At 38.8% G+C, this 22893-nt stretch overlaps 3 protein-coding genes across 4 annotated transcripts in view; 1 reads left to right on the forward strand and 2 right to left on the reverse strand.

Moving 5' to 3' along the window:
* LOC311295023 (uncharacterized protein) overlaps positions 1–16108 on the reverse strand; it is a 37810-nt gene extending 21702 nt beyond the window's left edge. Inside the window, exons 1-11 of the mRNA XM_084416194.1 lie at positions 16003–16108; positions 13937–13973; positions 11792–11906; positions 9530–9692; positions 5975–6161; positions 5722–5808; positions 4676–4780; positions 3806–3910; positions 2933–3037; positions 1887–1991; positions 843–947 (exon numbers count right to left, since the gene is read on the reverse strand). Coding sequence (XP_084272320.1) covers positions 843–947; positions 1887–1991; positions 2933–3037; positions 3806–3910; positions 4676–4780; positions 5722–5808; positions 5975–6161; positions 9530–9692; positions 11792–11906; positions 13937–13951 — 1092 coding nt within the window. The 5' untranslated portion in view covers positions 13952–13973; positions 16003–16108. The remainder of the gene's footprint in view (positions 1–842; positions 948–1886; positions 1992–2932; positions 3038–3805; positions 3911–4675; positions 4781–5721; positions 5809–5974; positions 6162–9529; positions 9693–11791; positions 11907–13936; positions 13974–16002) is intronic.
* Positions 1–22893, reverse strand: part of LOC311295045 (NACHT, LRR and PYD domains-containing protein 3-like) — an 87822-nt gene that overhangs the window by 29468 nt on the left and 35461 nt on the right. The gene's annotated exons all lie outside the window — the stretch shown is intronic.
* Positions 20265–22734, forward strand: LOC311295893 (E3 SUMO-protein ligase ZBED1-like). 2 transcript variants are annotated; one of them, XM_084417444.1, is made up of 4 exons: positions 20267–20470; positions 20713–21334; positions 21450–21597; positions 21751–22734. In XM_084417444.1, exons 2-4 carry the CDS (start codon positions 20778–20780, stop codon positions 22162–22164), a joined length of 1119 nt encoding a protein of 372 aa, XP_084273570.1. In that variant the 5' UTR covers positions 20267–20470; positions 20713–20777; the 3' UTR covers positions 22165–22734. The 2 variants fall into 2 exon arrangements, with proteins under 2 accessions (XP_084273569.1, XP_084273570.1); XM_084417443.1 differs by having other exon boundaries at positions 20265–21334; positions 21751–22733.

Genomic DNA, 22893 nt, shown 5'->3' on the forward strand with positions numbered 1-22893 from the left:
TCCGCGTCATTGCTCCTAATATCGTCTCTATTTTTAACTTTTGATTCTATTTTTTCAGTTCTAAAATTTATTCTATATTTGGTTCTATTCTGTTGTAGCCTAATAGGCCTATTTATATATATGAAAATTATGCCTATTAGGCTTAGGGTTTTATATTTAACCCACTTACATTTTAAAATGCGGCAATTGCTGCTGTTTTGCACAATGTCCCTTTGCGCCACCTGGCGGTCATTTCGGGAACGACTTTGAAATGCGGCTGGTTTATTTTCGCCGCGGTGATTTCGCCGCGGCAGCTGGCGCGGCGGTAATAGGCATTTTGGTTGTCCACCATCTGTACACTAACATATGACCAAGTGGTGGATTAAATCTGTCTTTACCAAAAGAAACTCCAATTAAAAGGAATGTTTCAGGTTACAATGACAAAATCAGTAAGAATTCAGAATTTCTAGAATTGATATTTGGACCCCACAAGGGTAGACCAGTCTATGTGTGTATAAACATGTATTTATACACTAACATGTGACCAAGTGATGGAAGAACTCTGTTTTGGGCAATACTAAAAGAGACACCAACAATTAAAAGGATTTTTTCCACATTAGAAGAACAAAATGAATAGGAATGTAACATTTTAAAGTAGGTTTTTAGCCCAAATGTCATACATGGTTCCCACAAGGGTGAACTAGAGAAAGTGTTTTTCAAACTACACAAACACTCTGAAGCAAATACAAATAACTACCTTGTGCCACTGGACAAGAGAAGTAACATTAACCTGGAATATGATTGCTGCTTCCCACTTGAATGGTGAAAGTGTATTGGCATGTTCACCAAACAAGACGACTCACCTTCAGAATTGAAGGGGAAACCTCAATGACGTCTTGTACCCTTGTGTTGGAACTTTCCTTGTTGCTGTGTTCAAAGGCCACATGGGTAGAATGCCCACCATCAACCTGTAACATGAATTACATTTAATAATTGTGAAATCAAACACTACAGCAGTAAACTCATGAACAACATGTTTGTACTCATTAAAAGACACATGACCAATTCATGTGCAAAATCAGATGTTTAATCATCAAAAGACAATGAAATTCAATGCATTGATTTTGGACAGAAGATTGAACATTCTAGAAGACTTTTAGCAGCCATATTGATATTTGGACCCCACAAGGGTAGACCAGTCTATGTGTGTATAAACATGTGCTTATACACTAACATATGACCAAGTGGTGGATTAAATCTGTCTTTACCAATAGAAACTCCAATTAAAAGGAATGTTTCTTGTTACAATGACAAAATCAATAAGAATTCAGAATTTCTAGAATTGATATTTGGACCCCACAAGGGTAGACCAGTCTATGTGTGTATAAACATGTACTTATACACTAACATATGACCAAGTGGTGGATTAAATCTGTCTTTACCAATAGAAACTCCAATTAAAAGGAATGTTTCTTGTTACAATGACAAAATCAATAAGAATTCAGAATTTCTAGAATTGATATTTGGACCCCACAAGGGTAGACCAGTCTATGTGTGTATAAACATGTACTTATACACTAACATGTGACCAAGTGATGGAAGAACTCTGTTTTGGGCAATACTAAAAGAGACACCAACAATTAAAAGGATTTTTTCCACATTAGAAGAACAAAATGAATAGGAATGTAACATTTTAAAGTAGGTTTTTAGCCCAAATGTCATACATGGTTCCCACAAGGGTGAACTAGAGAAAGTGTTTTTCAAACTACACAAACACTCTGAAGCAAATACAAATAACTACCTTGTGCCACTGGACAAGAGAAGTAACATTAACCTGGAATATGATTGCTGCTTCCCACTTGAATGGTGAAAGTGTATTGGCATGTTCACCAAACAAGACGACTCACCTTCAGAATTGAAGGGGAAACCTCAATGCCGTCTTGTACCCTTGTGTTGGAACTTTCCTTGTTGCTGTGTTCAAAGGCCACATGGGTAGAATGCCCACCATCAACCTGTAACATGAATTACATTTAATAATTGTGAAATCAAACACTACAGCAGTAAACTCATGAACAACAATATGTTTGTACTCATTAAAACACACATGACCAATTCATGTGCAAAATCAGATGTTTAATCATCAAAAGACAATGGAATTCAATGCATTGATTTTGGACAGAAGATTGAACATTCTAGAAGACTTTTATCCGCCATATTGATATTTGGACCCCACAAGGGTAGACCAGTCTATGTGTGTATAAACATGTACTTATACACTAACATATGACCAAGTGGTGGATTAAATCTGTCATTACCAAAAGAAACTCCAATTAAAAGGAATGTTTCTTGTTATAATGACAAAATATATAGGAAATAAGAAATATAGAAGACTTTTATCAGCCATATTGATATTTGGACCCCACAAGGGTAGACCAGTCTATGTGTGTATAAACATGTACTTATACACTAACATATGACCAAGTGGTGGATTAAATCTGTCATTACCAAAAGAAACTCCAATTAAAAGGAATGTTTCTTGTTACAATGACAAAATCAATAAGAATTCAGAATTTCTAGAATTGATATTTGGACCCCACAAGGGTAGACCAGTCTATGTGTGTATAAACATGTACTTATACACTAACATGTGACCAAGTGATGGAAGAACTCTGTTTTGGGCAATACTAAAAGAGACAACAATTAAAAGGATTTTTTCCACATTAGAAGAACAAAATGAATAGGAATGTAACATTTTAAAGTAGGTTTTTAGCCCAAATGTCATACATGGTTCCCACAAGGGTGAACTAGAGAAAGTGTTTTTCAAACTACACAAACACTCTGAAGCAAATACAAATAACTACCTTGTGCCACAACATTAACCTTGAATATGATTGCTGCTTCCCACTTGAATGGTGAAAGTGTATTGGCATGTTCACCAAACAAGACGACTCACCTTCAGAATTGAAGGGGAAACCTCAATGCCATCTTGTACCCTTGTGTTGGAACTTTCCTTGTTGCTGTGTTCAAAGGCCACATGGGTAGAATGCCCACCATCAACCTGTAACATGAATTACATTTAATAATTGTGAAATCAAACACTACAGCAGTAAACTCATGAACAACAATATGTTTGTACTCATTAAAACACACATGACCAATTCATGTGCAAAATCAGATGTTTAATCATCAAAAGACAATGGAATTCAATGCATTGATTTTGGACAGAAGATTGAACATTCTAGAAGACTTTTAGCAGCCATATTGATATTTGGACCCCACAAGGGTAGACCAGTCTATGTGTGTATAAACATGTGCTTATACACTAACATATGACCAAGTGGTGGATTAAATCTGTCTTTACCAATAGAAACTCCAATTAAAAGGAATGTTTCTTGTTACAATGACAAAATCAGTAAGAATTCAGAATTTCTAGAATTGATATTTGGACCCCACAAGGGTAGACCAGTCTATGTGTGTATAAACATGTATTTATACACTAACATGTGACCAAGTGATGGAAGAACTCTGTTTTGGGCAATACTAAAAGAGACACCAACAATTAAAAGGATTTTTTCCACATTAGAAGAACAAAATGAATAGGAATGTAACATTTTAAAGTAGGTTTTTAGCCCAAATGTCATACATGGTTCCCACAAGGGTGAACTAGAGAAAGTGTTTTTCAAACTACACAAACACTCTGAAGCAAATACAAATAACTACCTTGTGCCACTGGACAAGAGAAGTAACATTAACCTGGAATATGATTGCTGCTTCCCACTTGAATGGTGAAAGTGTATTGGCATGTTCACCAAACAAGACGACTCACCTTCAGAATTGAAGGGGAAACCTCAATGACGTCTTGTACCCTTGTGTTGGAACTTTCCTTGTTGCTGTGTTCAAAGGCCACATGGGTAGAATGCCCACCATCAACCTGTAACATGAATTACATTTAATAATTGTGAAATCAAACACTACAGCAGTAAACTCATGAACAACATGTTTGTACTCATTAAAAGACACATGACCAATTCATGTGCAAAATCAGATGTTTAATCATCAAAAGACAATGAAATTCAATGCATTGATTTTGGACAGAAGATTGAACATTCTAGAAGACTTTTAGCAGCCATATTGATATTTGGACCCCACAAGGGTAGACCAGTCTATGTGTGTATAAACATGTACTTATACACTAACATATGACCAAGTGGTGGATTAAATCTGTCTTTACCAATAGAAACTCCAATTAAAAGGAATGTTTCTTGTTACAATGACAAAATCAATAAGAATTCAGAATTTCTAGAATTGATATTTGGACCCCACAAGGGTAGACCAGTCTATGTGTGTATAAACATGTACTTATACACTAACATGTGACCAAGTGATGGAAGAACTCTGTTTTGGGCAATACTAAAAGAGACACCAACAATTAAAAGGATTTTTTCCACATTAGAAGAACAAAATGAATAGGAATGTAACATTTTAAAGTAGGTTTTTAGCCCAAATGTCATACATGGTTCCCACAAGGGTGAACTAGAGAAAGTGTTTTTCAAACTACACAAACACTCTGAAGCAAATACAAATAACTACCTTGTGCTACTGGACAAGAGAAGTAACATTAACCTTGAATATGATTGCTGCTTCCCTTTTGAATGGTGAAAGTGTATTGGCATGTTCACCAAACAAGACGACTCACCTTCAGAATTGAAGGGGAAACCTCAATGCCGTCTTGTACCCTTGTGTTGGAACTTTCCTTGTTGCTGTGTTCAAAGGCCACATGGGTAGAATGCCCACCATCAACCTGTAACATGAATTACATTTAATAATTGTGAAATCAAACACTACAGCAGTAAACTCATGAACAACAATATGTTTGTACTCATTAAAACACACATGACCAATTCATGTGCAAAATCAGATGTTTAATCATCAAAAGACAATGGAATTCAATGCATTGATTTTGGACAGAAGATTGAACATTCTAGAAGACTTTTATCCGCCATATTGATATTTGGACCCCACAAGGGTAGACCAGTCTATGTGTGTATAAACATGTACTTATACACTAACATATGACCAAGTGGTGGATTAAATCTGTCATTACCAAAAGAAACTCCAATTAAAAGGAATGTTTCTTGTTATAATGACAAAATATATAGGAAATAAGAAATATAGAAGACTTTTATCAGCCATATTGATATTTGGACCCCACAAGGGTAGACCAGTCTATGTGTGTATAAACATGTACTTATACACTAACATATGACCAAGTGGTGGATTAAATCTGTCTTTACCAAAAGAAACTCCAATTAAAAGGAATGTTTCTTGTTACAATGACAAAATCAATAAGAATTCAGAATTTCTAGAATTGATATTTGGACCCCACAAGGGTAGACCAGTCTATGTGTGTATAAACATGTACTTATACACTAACATGTGACCAAGTGATGGAAGAACTCTGTTTTGGGCAATACTAAAAGAGACAACAATTAAAAGGATTTTTTCCACATTAGAAGAACAAAATGAATAGGAATGTAACATTTTAAAGTAGGTTTTTAGCCCAAATGTCATACATGGTTCCCACAAGGGTGAACTAGAGAAAGTGTTTTTCAAACTACACAAACACTCTGAAGCAAATACAAATAACTACCTTGTGCCACAACATTAACCTTGAATATGATTGCTGCTTCCCACTTGAATGGTGAAAGTGTATTGGCATGTTCACCAAACAAGACGACTCACCTTCAGAATTGAAGGGGAAACCTCAATGACGTCTTGTACCCTTGTGTTGGAACTTTCCATCAGTACCTGGTTGCTGTGTTCATCAACCTAAAACATGGATTACAGTCAATTTTTTAATCATTGCTCAAGCAACCAATAGTTGTCCAACTCTGCTAGGAAAGTTATTACATGTTGTAATATTACAATGGAAAAGATGACAAAATGCTAAGTAACATTTTTTTTAACCCACATGTTCTAATATAGTATACCTTACCCTCCAAGGCCAATCACTTCCTCCATAATCATATGTGAGTTCATCTTCTCTCTCTATGTTTTGTAAAGCAAACAGTACTAGATGTGGCTTTCCGTCTGCAACAATTTTTTTCATCCGGCAGTTAGGATTAACATGGTCATCATTGACCAGCCTCCCCAATGATGAATTTTCCACAGCAGCATCAATGCTAAAAGAAGCCAAAAACAAATGATAAATACAAATAATTTACAGGACCTAAAAGAATATAAAGGCCTTTCTATAGCTAAACATAAGCTTGAGATAAAGGTCACATGATTTTTGTGTGTGGTTGAATCAAATCCTGGATTTCTTGTGGGATGGATAGCAGTGCTTATTTTGTACATTCAAAGGTCCCGCAGGACTCTAGACTGTGACCAATTGCTCGCAGTTTGCGTCCATTTTTCCTGCCGGCCCGGTGCGACAAGATATTTATTTAGGTCGCGCTGACGCGACCACAATGTTGCCGAGCAGCGAATGCAAACAAAATGAAAGCAGAACGAAAATGCGCTACTCATTATGCTTAACGGACCGTTTATTAGTTCGGACCAATAACAGCGCAGCCCCCCGAACTTGCCAGTCACGGGCATCGGAATCGGCCTAGAAAATTGTTATCGGTGCATCTCTAATAATAATGCCACTGATGATTCTGCTTATCGATCCGATTCTTGAACAATTCTCTTATCGATTCTTGATAGCACTGTGTGGAAAAATGTAGTCATATGCTTTTCAAAGAAGTTCACTGTTGGAAAGATCAGTTGTTTTAACCATTCATTAAAATGAATCTGTTCAAAGGAGTCATTAGTTCGCAAATTGGACGTGTCATGCACGTTGTGTGATTATTCCAGCATTCAGGACATGTTATTTAGCATAATTCACACTAGAGTTCTGCACCCGCGGGACCCGATGCAAAACAGAGCGGCGCGGGACAAATTTTGAAAGGTCATTGCGGGAGCGGGCGGGATGATAAAGGTGCACTTGCGGGTGCGGGCGGGGGGATGTTACGCTGCACTCCCGCAAATTAAATATTAGTGTAAAGTAAAATATATAAATGATTAAAGTAGCGTACATAATTTGTAGTTGTGAGGGAGATTCTGTTTGGCAGCAATAAAAACGTTTTAAGCAGCCTAAACTTGGATGTTGTCGTTTGGGGTAGGGCGGGGGCTAATCTCACGCACACTTGTTTAGAGACAGTTTCTTCCTGCTGCTCCGTGTTCGAATTCGAAAGCTTCAAGTTTAAAATAGACAGCATGGACGAGGAAAAGAGCACCTCTAGTGCTTCAGATATAGGCCTAAGCGCTTCAGATGTAAGCACTTCTCTAAAGAAAGGCACATTTACTACAAAAAAAATATCACGAAACCTCAAATCAGACATTTGGCAGTCTTTTTCGGTTGTGCATGATGGAGAGGGGAATCATAGCCTACCTTTTGCCTGCTGCGATAAATACCAAAAGGTGTTTACATACAACGGACACAAATCTCTTTCTCTGAATGCTCTACATGAAACTTTGGTCCTCCGACCTTTTAGCACCGTGTCGATTTATTTTGATTAATATGTGCGAGGGAGAGAGCAAGACAGCGCTTAGTTTGGAGACGGTGAAGTCTTGTTTACACCTTCGCCTGGCTCCGAAGAGAGAGTGTGCGCGCGACCGGGGCTCGCTCTCCCTCTCTCTCTGCTTGTTTTTTCAGTTGAACATAAGCCCTGTCACAAGTGCGGCAGTTCATCTACATTACTCACCGATCAAATAAGACTTTGGCGGGACAAAAATTCACTTTGGCGGGCGCTAAAACAAGTTCAATGCTGGAAAATTCATGCGTGAATTTATCTTAGTAGGCTACATGCCAATGCACTCGCACAAATGCGACCACACACAAATTTAACTCGCACATTCTCAAAAAATGGTCGCAGTCTGGAACCCTGTGTAGGAAAACTCTTATTTAAACACTTGTTTAAAAAAATAAATACCATTGTAAACAGTAGGATGCTTGTTGGCTATTTTCACTCCCTAATATCATTTTTTTACTCGTTTTGCTTTTTTAAAAGGGTGGTAAAACACGATTTCACTTTTCTAACTTTAGTTAGTGTGTAATGTTGCTGTTTGAGCATAAACAACATCTGCAAAGTTACAACGTTCAAAGTTTAAAGCAAAGGGAGATATTTGCTTTTAAATAAATCAATTTCTAAGAACTACAGAAACGGATGATAGAGACTACACGACATTCCTGTGGGCTTGCTGACATCACTAAGCCCAATATTTACATAAAGCCCTCCTCTGGGACCACAATACATAAAGGGGGCAAGGCCATTTTATGTTGCTTTTGAAAAGAGTTGTTGTGGTAGTAGCGAATCACAACACACTGGGCCAGCTAACCAATCTGAGCCCATTTTTGAGGGCGGGGCTTCATAGAACCAGGAAATCATCCGACCGTTTTTACAAGGAGGGACAGAGCAGAGAAGAATAATGGTTAAATATGTGAAAAATAATGTGAATTTTTACAAACGAAGCATGAACACATGTTACAGTGAACCCCATAAACACAATCAAGCCTTCGAAAAAAAGCCACCCCTTTAATTAATAAAGACATTTTGAATGATAATAATTAAAGTTAATTTCATCTACACTCTAAATTAAGCTTAGTGCTTTATTGTCAGCCCCAGCTCAGTGTCTGCGATGCTGCTGCCGTCAGATGTTAGTCTGGAGCCTGTGAACTTAAGATAAAACTGCACACTGTAATTTCTGTATGTTAAGTCTATTTATTATTAAAGAATTTGTCAGTATTACAGTTATTTTGGGGGAAATTTTAATAATTGCATTGCAAGCTGATTTAAGGTGTGCCCCTAAATTTTCTGCTTGCGCTCCTAAAATTTTCAGTCAGGGGCTACAGCGCTCCTAGTGAAAAAAGTTAGTCTGGAGCCCTGTCCCGGAACACATAGACCAGCGAGAGGGAGAAGGATCCGTTAAGTTCAAAGGTAACCGACTGAATGGAAAAAAAAAACCCTCTAATGTTTCCCCGGGTAGATCTGTCGTGCACGCAACAACTGTGGATGTGCATGAAGCCCGCAAGCTGGCTTTTTTCTGTCTTTAGCAGACAAGTCAGAAAGGTTAGCTATAAGCCATGCGACCAACATTTATCACATAAAATATAAATGTTGTGTCCCAAAAGCCATTGTGCTGCCATGGTTGTGTTATTTCACACATTTACTCATTATTTCACAAAGTTCCATCTTAGCCCATTGGACAGAACATAGTCCATGTCTCCAGCTGATGTAGCAATACTACCAGCTCTGATCTCCCTTGGTAAGAGAGCTGCTTGATAAGAGAGTCAAATTATGACTTAAAGTGATTTATGAACATAGACCAATTAAAGAATTTTGTTGGTGTTCCCCTTTAACACTGTCCATTCATATTTTTTTCAATTGGGTACATAATATGGTCGATAACGAGTTTTTACAGAGTTTTGAAAAAGTGAACTTGTTATTGAAGGATTCATGTATGCTATTGAAAAAGTAACCTGTTTGAATGCTGACTAGATTCTTACCACCATTGTTTGCCATGCCAGTAGAAGTCAAACATAAAAACTGCCTGTGATGGATGATACTTCTTCCTCCTGGCTTGGGATTCAGCAGAGTCTAACATTTCTCCTCTGTACTCCACAACAAAATCCCCTTTTTGAAATGGGGACAGGGCAAACACACCACGACCTATCAACAAAAAATGCATAAAGATATCGGATCTGATGTGGCAAGAATGCAAGCGTTTACTGTCAATAACCACTGTTATTGACAGTAAAGGCAATCTAAATTCATTGTACAAAAATATACATAAACATACCTGCCAACCTTGCAAAAAAAATTTGCGTACCGACGCCAGGGGGGGCGGGTGATTGTATGGGCGGTTTGGACGACGACACACATGCATTATATAATTGCATTGCATATAATGTGTGCTGGTCAACTAGTCTAAAATTAAGAAACCCCTAGAACACAGTAAAATGAAAAATATATATAGAAAAATATAAAAACATAGCAACATTGTGTACAAGATTTATTATAATTTAGATAATTTATTTTCCCATATCCAAATATGATACTAAATACCACAGGGAAAAGGGCTTCTATTTGTGACGTGCTGTCTTTGCATTTGAACATTGCACATTTTAAACAGGACACGCATTAGCTGAATAAATGTTAGCCAATACAAACATATTTATAGAAAACAGTTGACAATGAATAGACAGGAGTCAAATAATAGCATAACGAATCACTTATTCTAAAAATAATATAAATTATAAGCTCCAAATCCGGGCTGTGTTAACAGTAAAACGTCCGTCATTTAACGAATTTTAAAAGCAGGGATGGATAATACTAAATGCTTTTTGACAAAAAAATCAAGCAAGAAGAAAATTTAAACTTAGCCAGTCAATTTTCATTTTACAATGATCTTCTCTCTCTGTGTGCGTGCGTCCATGTTTGTGAGAGAGCTCGCGCAGCACTGAGACAACGGTACTTTTTAATCCATAAGTAACTAACACGCTAGTTTTCATACAAAATAAATATATGTAACATAATTAACACAATAACGTAACATGTTTCTCAACACTGAGAATGAATAAATAAACGCCTGTTTCTCCAGACTCGCGCTTATCGGTAGGCTAATCCACAAATCACAGCACTTTCATAATCACTAAACCATAGCGATTTCAAGATTTATAGTTCAGCATTACTTGAGCATTTTATTATTTGCATGACTGAATGATGTCTTCCTGTTTTCTGAGTGACCATGAATAACTTAACGGAGTATTTTAAAGGACAAATCCAGTGAAAAATTAACCTAGGGGTAATTAACACATGGTTACCGAGTCGATCGTTCCCCGCGATGGGTTTTCATGAAAATCGAATGTATAGAGTTTTATCTTTAAAAACAGATTAGCTCATAACAGTAGTATATTGGGCACAGAGTAAGTAAAAGTAAATCGCTAGTTAATACCACTGACAAGGCTCAAAATAGCCTCACACTAACGAGGTAACATAATGAGGGTCCCTACATGCAAACCGAAGCATTGAGAACTTTGTAAGTGTACAGACAGTTTAATAAGAAGATACTTTATAAAGACAGTACATTACGCCTTTACATGCAGGATCTATCTTGGAAAACAGTCTCGACTAATCGAGCGACGAACACCGTGCTACGTTAGATTTCACAAACGTAACTCCTATCGACCAGCTATCCTATCGACGGCGTTCGTGACTCGGTAACCATGTGTTAATTACACCTAGGTTCATTTTTCACTGGAGTTGTCCTTTAAGATAATCCATGCGATCTGTGTGATCATCGAATCCATAAGATTAAGTTAACTCAACAATCAACTTTCCACATCCACCCCAGGCCGTTTACCTTCAGAATCAGGAGTCAGAAGTACCGTACTGTACTGTCCTCGCTTATGACATCAGTCAGACGTCGGCCGCGGGAGTGGAAGGGGGATCGAGCGAGAATCTTTATTGGTGTCGATTTTCAGTCTCTTTTTAATGATAGGCCTTACGCATCTGTCAATCATCCCTGCTTGCTATTTGGGGAATGAACCCAGCGCTTTGATTGGTCGAACTCTTCTTTTGTTGTAGCTTGATTTGAGGACTGCACGTGCACAGAGGCGTCACCAGGTTTTTGCGTAGTTTAGAGTGACAAATCGTACCAGCGTACTTTGAAGTCAAAATGCGTATCCGCTGCGGTTGGCAGGTCTGCATAAATAATCCAGAATTGTGGTAAATCAAATATTTTGTAAAACATTTCATGTTAAACTTGCCTTTTATTGGATTTATGTATCGTGCCTCCAAAAAACATGTGTTGTCTGTGGCACTACGCACATGTTGCAGTGCTACACCTTCCGGCTTAAGTCGCAACCTCTTCCTACTGACTTCCTGTGCCGAATAATGTAATTGCACTATTTAGGCTATAACGAATTGTTAACACAATTGCATGTGATACACCAAAAAAACTAAATTTGTGAACATTGTATTATATTAGGAACACATGTCCAACATTAACTCTGTCAGACCAAATTAGATATTCCAGGAACTTTATGCAACTCCATTGCAGTGTTTCCCCTACCATTATAAGGGGGGCACCCCGCCCCATCAAATTTGATTCGATTTTCTTTATAGCGCCAGATTACAATTTGTTATTTTATTAAAAAAACTAAATAGCCCTTAAGTAATATGTTATTTATCTTATTTCAACGATGGCATGTCTTTTCTGTCTGTGTTTGCGCGTTTACAATTATCCCAATGAGTGCGCACTCACGCACACTCACACACAAACAAACAAACACTTGCGTCACATACAGATGAGCACTAGTGGACAGAGAGTGCACGGCGGGAAATGTGTCGCTGAACTGAAGATGGCAACACTCGCTCTACTGCGAGTAGCAGCCGGAGTAGCTCTCCTGCTCCAAGTCACACATACTCCGTGTGCAGTGCGTGTTGCAGTGCGTATGCGGTGCAGGAGCAGCACGCGCTAAAGTGCTTTCACATAAGCTGCGTTTGCAGTGTGTAACTGATCCGGCTGTCCCACAAACACATTGTATTTCAAATCCAGAAGTTATCAGCAAATTTATTTTAAAAAATATTACTATTAGTATTCACATTTAAACACAATTTAATCAAACTATTATTCAATGCATTATTTCTATATAATTATATATTAAGTTGCTCAAGCAAGTGGTAAAATATTTAACCATGTACTTATCGCATACATTTTAAATTAAAACTTAAAATTGACAAAAACAGCAGACTCATACCCTTTCTTTTGCATAATATAAATCTTTATACAATAAATCCTGCATGTCACAAAGAACTTTCAAAGAAGAAAGAGACGAGTGTTGTTCATTATGTCCCTTGTTGAAGTAAATTGTAGTTTTCCTTGCTTTACCCCGGTCTTAAAGTGAAAAAAGTAGTATTTAATTAAATACATTTATGGTGAGATTACTACATTTTATTTAATTAATCACACTTATGGTGAAATTACTACATTTTCAGGTCAATCTGTATTCATTTTGACCACAAAACATGTGTTGTCACTTTAATTCAGCGCGTGTAGCTCAGCAAAAATAGACTCGTTGCGGAAACGATCGCTGGACTGCTGTATACGCACCGCAACGCGGTTGCAGTCCGTCAATCCGTTCCAGTTGCGGTGCGTATACAGCAGTGCAGCGATCGTTTCCGCAACGAGTCTATTTTTGCTGAGCTACACGCGCTGAATTAAAGTGACAACACATGTTTTGTGGTCAAAATGAATACAGATTGACCTGAAAATGTAGTAATTTCACCATAAGTGTGATTAATCAAATAAAATGTAGTAATCTCACCATAAATGTATTTAATTAAATACTACTTTTTTCACTTTAAGACCGGGGTAAAGCAAGGAAAACTACAATTTACCTATACAAGGCGACATAATGAACAACACTCGTCTTATTCGCGGAGGTGGAAAAACAAGTTCTTTGTGACATGCAAGATTTATTGTATTAATATTTAAATGCAAAAGAAAAGGCATGAGAGTCAGTTGTTTTTGTCAATTTTAAGTTTTAATTTAAAATGTAGGCTATGCGATTTTAATATAAGTGCATGGTTAAATATTTTACCACTCGCCTGAGCAACTTAATATATAATTATATAGAAGTAATGCATTGAATAATAAATTTTTTAAATTGTGTTTAAACGTGAATGCGAGTTCACAGCAGTGCTGCGTCTGACAGGATTATTCTCTCCAAAAAAAGCTGTAAACCTAGGGGAAACACTGCATTGTGTATGCATAAAAGTTGAGTTGCCCATTTTACAAGAATAAAAATACTTTTTCAGCAAAGTAAAGTTACTCAAAGAATACAAAAAGACATTATACTGTATTTTGTCATTTAACTACTCGATATGGCTACTACTTGAACTGTACTTACCTTGTGCATCTGCATCGCAAGGGCAATTACTTCAAACCTGTTGACAAAGAAATTGTTAAATATGATTTTTTGCGCAGTTGTACCATTTAATCTGATGTGACTCACAGAAAAAAACATCCTCAAATCATCCAAATGTTTTTCTAAATACATATTTTTTTCTGTACCACTGTTTAAAGACCTCTGCAAAATCAGGGATTGACATTAATGTTTGTCCACTTGTCCGGAACAAATTAAAAATATATATATATATTTGCATGGTGTGTGATCTGGAAAGTGACTGGTTGTACCTGAGCAATTTTATATTGGTTACTCTAAGGGGCTGATCACTTATCCAAACCAGGTATTTTCACTAATTAAATTGAAATAATTGTTCTGAATTTTTGTAAATGCTATTTTATTTTGATGTGTAGATTTTAATGTGTAAATACAGGTGGCAAAATTTAGGTTACATTTATTTTAATTTCCAGGTTGTATATATTGTGACAAAAGGTAACGATTTTGACAGGGTATGACGATTTTCTACTTTAGAAAATTTTGCAAAACATATTGGCACAATCATTTTAGTGACTTGCAGATTCTGTCAAGTGCCATGTTGTAAAAGTGATTTCACTTCACATTGAATTTAATTGGTGCTTTTAAGAGAAACTGCCAATTTCATGTGACAGCTCACTTGTGCAAAAGTTCTTAATTTTCAGATTATCAAGTGAGATCTGTGTTTATGAATGTGTTCTGATCTTTTAAGAAGTGTACCTCTTCTAGAAAGGGTGGACCCCACAAGTGATGTCCCAGTCATGGGGCCTCACAAAGTAACAAACACAAGTATGTGTGTGTGTGTGTTTGTTTTTATGGGCTGTGACATGAAATTGAGTTGGCTATTTTTTTCTAGATGGCCTTAATTCCCTGGCCAATGACCTTTGAGCCATCACAAATTACAAATATTTTAATATGTGACACGGGGAGAGTAGCATTGCTTGTCTGAAGGACAAGTAGACAATAAATTTAATGCCAATGCCTGATCATGGTCAATTAATAACTAGGTCTTTATGAGCAGTATTTTTTTCAATAATTCCATAGTTAATAATGTTAGACCCTAGCTAGGTAACATAGTGAGCTAATAATACTAGAAGGCAGACAGTAAGCTAGTTATAATGCTAGCTTGCGGCTAGTAAGACAATAACGCTAACTAGCGGCTAATAAGATAAAAACACTAACGAATGCCAAGGCTAATACGTTCAAATGTAAGCTAGCGGCTAGTAAGTTCATAAGGCTAGCTAGCAGCTAATAAGTTAAATAATGTCGCTAACGAAAGCCAGTACTAGTAAGTGTGCAGAATGAGGTGCTCAAAGCAACATCATGGAGTCACCGTGTGCAGCAAGTGCGCATTTAAAAGTTCACGGCACAAAGCGAAGAAATGTCGAGCGCACAAATTCTAGTGTATATCTGTTCAACAGTTTATTGATCATTTGTTTCTTCACAGTTATTGTGCGTTTGATGCCGATTCATAGTCATTGTGATGTGTGTGATCTAACGTTAACATGCACACGGTAGCTAACGTTAGTCGTTTAAAAACGGCAACAAACTCCAACAAAATAAAGTAATTTTAAACAAATCCACAGCCTTTTATCTACAGATCAAGCATTATAATGTGAATTATATCATATTGGAGAGAGTTTTACCGTGCATCCTGCTGTAGAGGCGCGCACGCTGTCTGAATAACGTTACTGAAGATAAAATGATTGACAGCCGCGGGGGAGGGAAAACGAGTTTCCGTAAACTTTAATTTAATGGTGTAAATAGACTTATGTCCCTCACATTAAGCTATGGAATGGCTTCAGATGACTTTGTGAAATTATAATCAGACCCTCCCAGACGAAAAGTGCACTGTTTGCATCCCTGCAAATGTTAGCTAGTGGCTAACGTTACTAAGATAATAACGCTAGCTGAGCTAGTGGTCATTATGGCATTATGGTCATTATTACGTTTCTTATTGTAATCTAGGTTATTGCTTTCTTCATTATTGATATCCTGTGGCATAGGTGTCACAAACTTGTCATTCGGTAAATTACCTTAACGTTATATTCAATATTCCCGCGTAGACATTTTTCCCTCGTGGAACCTTCCGACCTCCAATTATCCTGTATGCGTCATCATGATATCCAACGTCCTCAGCACGACATTCAACGTCACCATCACGACACTTTACGTCACTTCAAAAGCTGTATGCTGTGTAGTTGTCTTGGTAATGACCCACGTGACAAACAAGCATGCCTTTCATTGGCTTATAGTGTGTAAGTGTGTTAGAGTGCACTACCATTAAGCGACTTAAGGGGGCAGTACTGAGCAAAATCTTAGCACACTTAAACACATATTTCTTTTTTTTCATCACTTGTGGGCCAAACTCAGATTTCTGCACTAGACATATCAGCAAAGCGTTTTCTATTCATTTCAGTGATAATCCTTGTGGGGTCCAGCTAAATGGCCCCACACCGTTTTTGGGGCCCCACACCGTGAGTGTGCTGTCAGGTTGCGGTCCCCACAAAGTAATAAAAACAAGCACACACTCACACACACACACACACACACACACACACACACACACACACACACTCTCTCTCTCTCTCTTCAGAAGCTTGAGTTCTGCGAGTGAACTTCATCTCAGAGACACAGAATCACACACACACACACACACACACACACACTCTCTCTCTCTTTAGAAGCTTGAGTTCTGCGAGTGAACATCATCTCAGAGACAGAATCACACACACACACACACACTCTCTCTCTCTTCAGAAGCTTGAGTTCTGTGAGTGAACATCATCTCGGAGACACAGAATCACACACACACACACACACACACACACACACACACACTCTCTCTCTCTTCAGAAGCTTGAGTTCTGCGAGTGAACATCATCTCGGAGACACAGAATCACACACACACACACACACACACACACACACACACACACACACACACACACACACACACACACACACACACACACACACTCTCTCTCTCTTCAGAAGCTTGAGTTCTGCGAGTGAACATCATCTCAGAGACACAGAATCACACACACACACACACACTCTCTCTTCAGAAGCTTGAGTTCTGCGAGTGAACATCATCTCAGAGACACAGAATCACACACACACACACACACACACACACACACACACACACACTCTCTCTCTCTCTCTTCAGAAGCTTGAGTTCTGCGAGTGAACATCATCTCAGAGACGCAGAATCACACACACACACACACACACACACACACACACACACACACACACACACACACACACACACACACACACACACACACACACACACACACACACACTCTCTCTCTCTTCAGAAGCTTGAGTTCTGCGAGTGAACATCATCTCAGAGACACAGAATCACACACACACACACACACACACACTCTCTCTCTCTCTCTTCAGAAGCTTGAGTTCTGCGAGTGAACATCATCTCAGAGACACAGAATCTCACACACACACACACACACACACTCTCTCTCTTCAGAAGCTTGAGTTCTGCGAGTGAACATCATCTCAGAGACACAGAATCACACACACACACACACACACACACACACACACACACACACACACACTCTCTCTCTTCAGAAGCTTGAGTTCTGCGAGTGAACATCATCTCAGAGACACAGAATCACACACACACACACACACACACACACACACACACTCTCTCTCTTCAGAAGCTTGAGTTCTGCGAGTGAACATCATCTCAGAGACACAGAATCTCACACACACACACACACACACACACACACACACACACACACTCTCTCTCTCTTCAGAAGCTTGAGTTCTGCGAGTGAACATCATCTCAGAGACACAGAATCACACACACACACACACACACACACACACACACACACTCTCTCTCTCTTCAGAAGCTTGAGTTCTGCGAGTGAACATCATCTCAGAGTAGGGCTGGGTAAAAATATCGATTCATCAATGCATTGCAATTATTTGTTTCTCAATTCAATATCGATTCATCAAATCCTATGAATCGATTCAGCCCACCGGCCAGTGGCGGCGCTGTGGGCAACACTCTAGTGAGAGCGTTCAGTGTAATACAAGACGCGCTTTACCAAAACAGCAAGATGACGGACAGCAGCTGCACCACCAACGTTAAAAGCCGACGTTTGGGCTCATTTTGGATTCCACTGTAAGCCGGGAACAAATGAAGAGGTGGATAAAACCAAAGTAGTCTGTAAGCATTGCCACACCGTTCTTAAATATTGTAACAACACAACTAACTTGCGCAACCACCTAGCTCGACACCATGCAGATCTACTGCAACAAAAACAATCCAGCGTGGCTAAGCCGGATGAGTCTAAACAGACACAACTCGACAAAGCCTTTCACTGCAAATGTCCTTCAGGCTCCGTTCGTGCACAGAAGATAACGGGATCCGTGGCCGTCTACATCTGTAAAGACTTACGCCCATATAGTGTTGTTGAAAACGTGGGCTTTAAATACATGGTCAACACACTTGAGCCACGGTACGCCATACCTACGCGTAAACACATCACAGAAGTGGCCATGCCAAAGCTTTACATGGAGGTTAAGACGGAGGTTTTGGAGTCCTTAATGTCGGCGGAAAAAGTGGCGCTTCCCTGCGATGGCTGGACCTCCAGAGCGACCGACCCGTACGTAACCATCACGTCTCATTTTATTTCAACTGTTTGGGTCCTTGTGTCAAACATCCTGCAGACCAGAGCGCTCTTTGAAAGCCACACAGGGAACAATATTGCTAAATTGCTCACCGAGGCAATGAATGAATGGGGCTTGAATGACAAAGTGTCAGCAATTGTAACCAGGGTTCCCACACCTTGGTTAACTTCAAATTCAAGGACCTTTCAAGGACTTTCCAGGTCCAATACCCTCAAATTCAAGGACTTAATGTGGGGACAAAGGGCTCGCAAAATTTCTAAATCGCTGGTGGCCCTTCGGGCAGGCCCTCTTCAGATTTTGGTAGCCAAATATCAACAATTGGATATAAAATAATCAAATTAGAATCATCAATACAAACATGCATCTGGTACTAACTGAACTGAAATGTGTGTGACCAGTGTGAACAGTGTGACCAGTATTAACTAGTTTCATTAACAAGCAGATGGCAGGGTTTTATAATCACTGAGGTCCCGAAGGCGAGGTAGGCTAGTCAGGAGGGTTCGGGAGCACCTCTGAGAAAATTTTGATTTCTCTGATCTACATGTGTGCATTTTAAGATGTTTTGAAGGCCAAAAACATTGGTTCACAACAGCTTTAAAACGATGTCACGCAGCTGATTATTTTTCTCTCCTCATCAGCATCACACTCTTTTTCTCTTAGTTTTTCTCTTGCTCTGTCTCTTCCCCTCCTAAAGCTGAGCTCTGACTGATATAGGCTTTTCATTTTTGTCTGTCAGTGAAGAAAGTAAACATACTAGGGTCGACCGGTCAACTAATAGGTTGATTTCTGAATCATTTTCTCAGAAGAGTTCACTTACTGAAAGCTGCTAGGAAAGCTAGGTAGCCTAACTAAGTTTATTAAATTCATTCACAATATGTACACATTCATTATTGATCTTATTCCTTATACAGGGCCGTAGACAGGGCTTTATAATCAAAGAGGTCCTACATTTAAGGTTGTTAGGGAGTTACATTTTTTATTTCTCTGATATGTGCATTTCAAGACGTTTGAAGGCCAAAAAAAGAATAAGAAATAGCTTTAAAACCATGTCAGCGGGCAGTAGATTATTTGTCAATACCTGCTCTCACTTCTTATCCATCACTTTTCCTCTCAGTCTCCTCATCTCGCCCTGTCTCTTCCCCACCTAAAGCTGAACTTTTTTAATTTACCGAAGGCTACAAATTGTATTATATTAATTCTCAACATGTACACATTCATTATTAATCTTGTGCCTAACATGATGAAAACGGCTTTGTTAATGTTTCTTATCCCCTCACAATGACAGTAAACTTATTACATTACATGAGTCACGTTACATAGGCCTATTTTCAGTTCAAAATGGTGAAATTCGACAAAAGTATATTCGTTTGCCTGATTATTTTTGTCATTCGTTTAACATTTATGACCTAAAAAAAACTGTAAAATGTGAAATGTTTAGTTTAGCTACTTACATCTTATCTCGCACTCGATAAACTGAAGCGTCAGTCGCTCTGCTCAAATTCGCGCTCAGCAGCTTCTGTGAACATAAGTCCCGCCTACTTTGATTTGATTGGTCATCTCAAATATTCTGACAAGCAGTGACAGACCAATGAGGCTTAGATGAACACACACACACACACACACACACAAACCCTGTCCTCTGTTTCTGACGTGCGCTCCGCTCTGCTCGGCGCCACTGCGGATTAAAGATGAAGAATGCGCTGAATCTGATTATATAACCAGACTGAAGCGAACACTATTTCAGAAAACACAATAGCCCTGGGACGTCGGGCTAGCGATTTTGCGAGCCCTGGGACACATTTGTTGTGTCCAACAACAAATGTTGAGGTACCATCGTAGTTTATTGCGCGTGTGAACGTCATGGCAACGTACAACACAAAGTACCTCATACAGGAAACACTTACACGTAAATGCACATAACTAACGTAAATCAAGCAAGCTAGTATGCACAGGCTATGAGGTTTTGGCGAAATAACACATTAGCGGACCGTAGTGAATGTGGAATTTTTTCCAGAAAACTTCTTGCACAAAATAAATTCAAGCACTTTCAAGTTATTTTTTTTTTGCAGATTCACAAACTTTCAAGGATTTCAAGGACCCGTGGGAACCCTGTGTAACAGATAACGCAGCTAGCATGCTACGAGCAGTTGGACTGACAGAGACATTGCACATTGGCTGTTTTGCACATGTCCTAAACTTGGCATCACAGGCGGCTCTCAAGATGCCTGCAGTATCAAGGCTTCTAGGCAGACTGAGGCGGATCTCTGCATTTTCCCACCGGAGCACCATAGCCGGCCACGAACTAAAAAAAACACAGAAACTGCTGGACCTGCCACAGCACAAGTTAGTGACCGATGTACCAACGCGTTGGAATAGTGCATTTGAAATGGTGGAAAGATGTCTAGAACAGCAAGCTGCTATCTCTGCTGCACTACTTGCCCCTGAGATACGAAAACAAGAGAAAGATCTGAGCTCCCTTACAGAGGCAGACATAACAGCAGCAGAGGCTGTTGCACTGGCTCTGAAGCCAATGAAGAAAGCCACCTTAGTCATATCTCAAGGAGGAACCCCAACTCTCTCTGTCATCGCCCCTCTGAGAGCAAGACTTCTGGAAGAGATGCATCCGGCCCCGACTGATCCTGTGATGGTGAAGGAGATGAAATCTGCGGTGCATCAGGATCTCCAGAAAAGGTATTTATTATCATTATGACACTTTATTCTAAGACAGTTGTTTTGCATTATACTAATTTCATAATGATAATTTTAATATTTTGTTGTAATAAAAATGTATTATATTTATTTTAAGGTACACAGGCATAAAGGAACAACTCTACTTAGCTTCTGCCCTGGACCCACGCTTTAAGGCCCTGCCTTTATCGACTGATGATGAGCGTGAGGAAGTCTTCACCCAACTCACTGATAACACTAAGACACTGGCAACTGGAAAAAGCTCAGTAAGTACTGTATAGTGTGAATAAAAACATTATGTATTTTTATTATTAATGATACACTGCAATTATGAATTTAAACCTAACTATATTGTTATATACACTATTTCGAAAAGGGTGATAACTATTTACAATACAACTCCTTTGCTTTCTCAACAGAGTGGACCAATAAATGCAGAGGCCAATGAAGCAGAACCAGCTGAGGACTCTGGACCCCCATCCAAGAAGAAAAGAGACTCTTGTGCATTGGCAGATCTCCTTGGGCAGACATATACTCCAGAAGCAGACTCCATAAAAACAAGAGATGATGCAGTAGATGAGGTGATGAAGTACAAAGAGGTAAAACCAGTACCACTCAGCACTAATCCACTCAGCTGGTGGAAGGAACATGAGGTGGAATTCCCTCTTTTGTCATGCCAAGCTAAGCGATACCTCTGTATTCCTGGTAGTCGTGTACCAGCTGAGAGAGTCTTCTCAACAGCTGGTGACATTGTCACAGCCCAGAGAAGTGCACTGACGCCTGAGCATGTAGACCAGCTGCTTTTCTTGAACAAAAACCTGCATGTGCACTAGTTTGATCACAAATGCTTCAGAGTTAACATGTTATTGTACTAAAATGTTATGAGTTATATGATGGAAATGTCTGTAATGTCCTACATATAGGCACAGTAAATAAGCCAAAGGTTCTCTGATCAGCTGTTCAGTGTTATTTATTGTGTTGGCAAAATAGCACTTTGTAATGTTATAATATCTATGGTTGCACTTTTTTTTATGAGTACGGTATGCACATTTTGTGCTTCTGTTTACATTTCTTTTATCACTTGAATGTATAGGAAGAAAGAAATATACTTTCTACTACTTACAGTTACATGCACTTTAGAGGTGTTAATAAAGCTCCTGTTTGTTACAGTTGTGGTTTGTATTCAACACATGTACAATATTGTACAGTTTGTTCTGCTAAATAAACCATGACAGGAAACTGGGGTCAATTTGTTCTTAAACATTAGTAATACTGCACACATTATTTAAAAATATACTAATTACTTGTGTATTTACTTATTATTGAATCGATATCGAAGCTAATAAATCAATATCGAATCGAAATCAAATCGAATTGTGAAATTCCAAACAATACCCAGCCCTATCTCAGAGACACAGAATCACACACACTCTCTCTCTTCAGAAGCTTGAGTTCTGCGAGTGAACTTCATCTCAGAGACACAGAATCTCACTCTCTCACACACACACACACACACACACACACACACACACACACACTCTCTCTCTTCAGAAGCTTGAGTT

Source organism: Rutilus rutilus (assembly GCF_951802725.1).
Source record: "Rutilus rutilus genome assembly, chromosome: 1".
In the NCBI taxonomy this organism is placed as follows: Eukaryota; Metazoa; Chordata; class Actinopteri; order Cypriniformes; family Leuciscidae; genus Rutilus; species Rutilus rutilus.

What these genes read in the sequence shown, in the direction of transcription:
- LOC311295893 (XM_084417443.1), top strand. Translation starts at nt 20,778, where the DNA reads ATGCTACGAGCAGTTGGACTGACAGAGACATTGCACATTGGCTGTTTT. An exon ending in CATCAGGATCTCCAGAAAAG is followed by an intron (nt 21,335 to 21,449) that starts GTATTTATTATC and finishes ATTTATTTTAAG; the next exon opens with GTACACAGGCATAAAGGAAC. An exon ending in TGGCAACTGGAAAAAGCTCA is followed by an intron (nt 21,598 to 21,750) that starts GTAAGTACTGTA and finishes CTTTCTCAACAG; the next exon opens with AGTGGACCAATAAATGCAGA.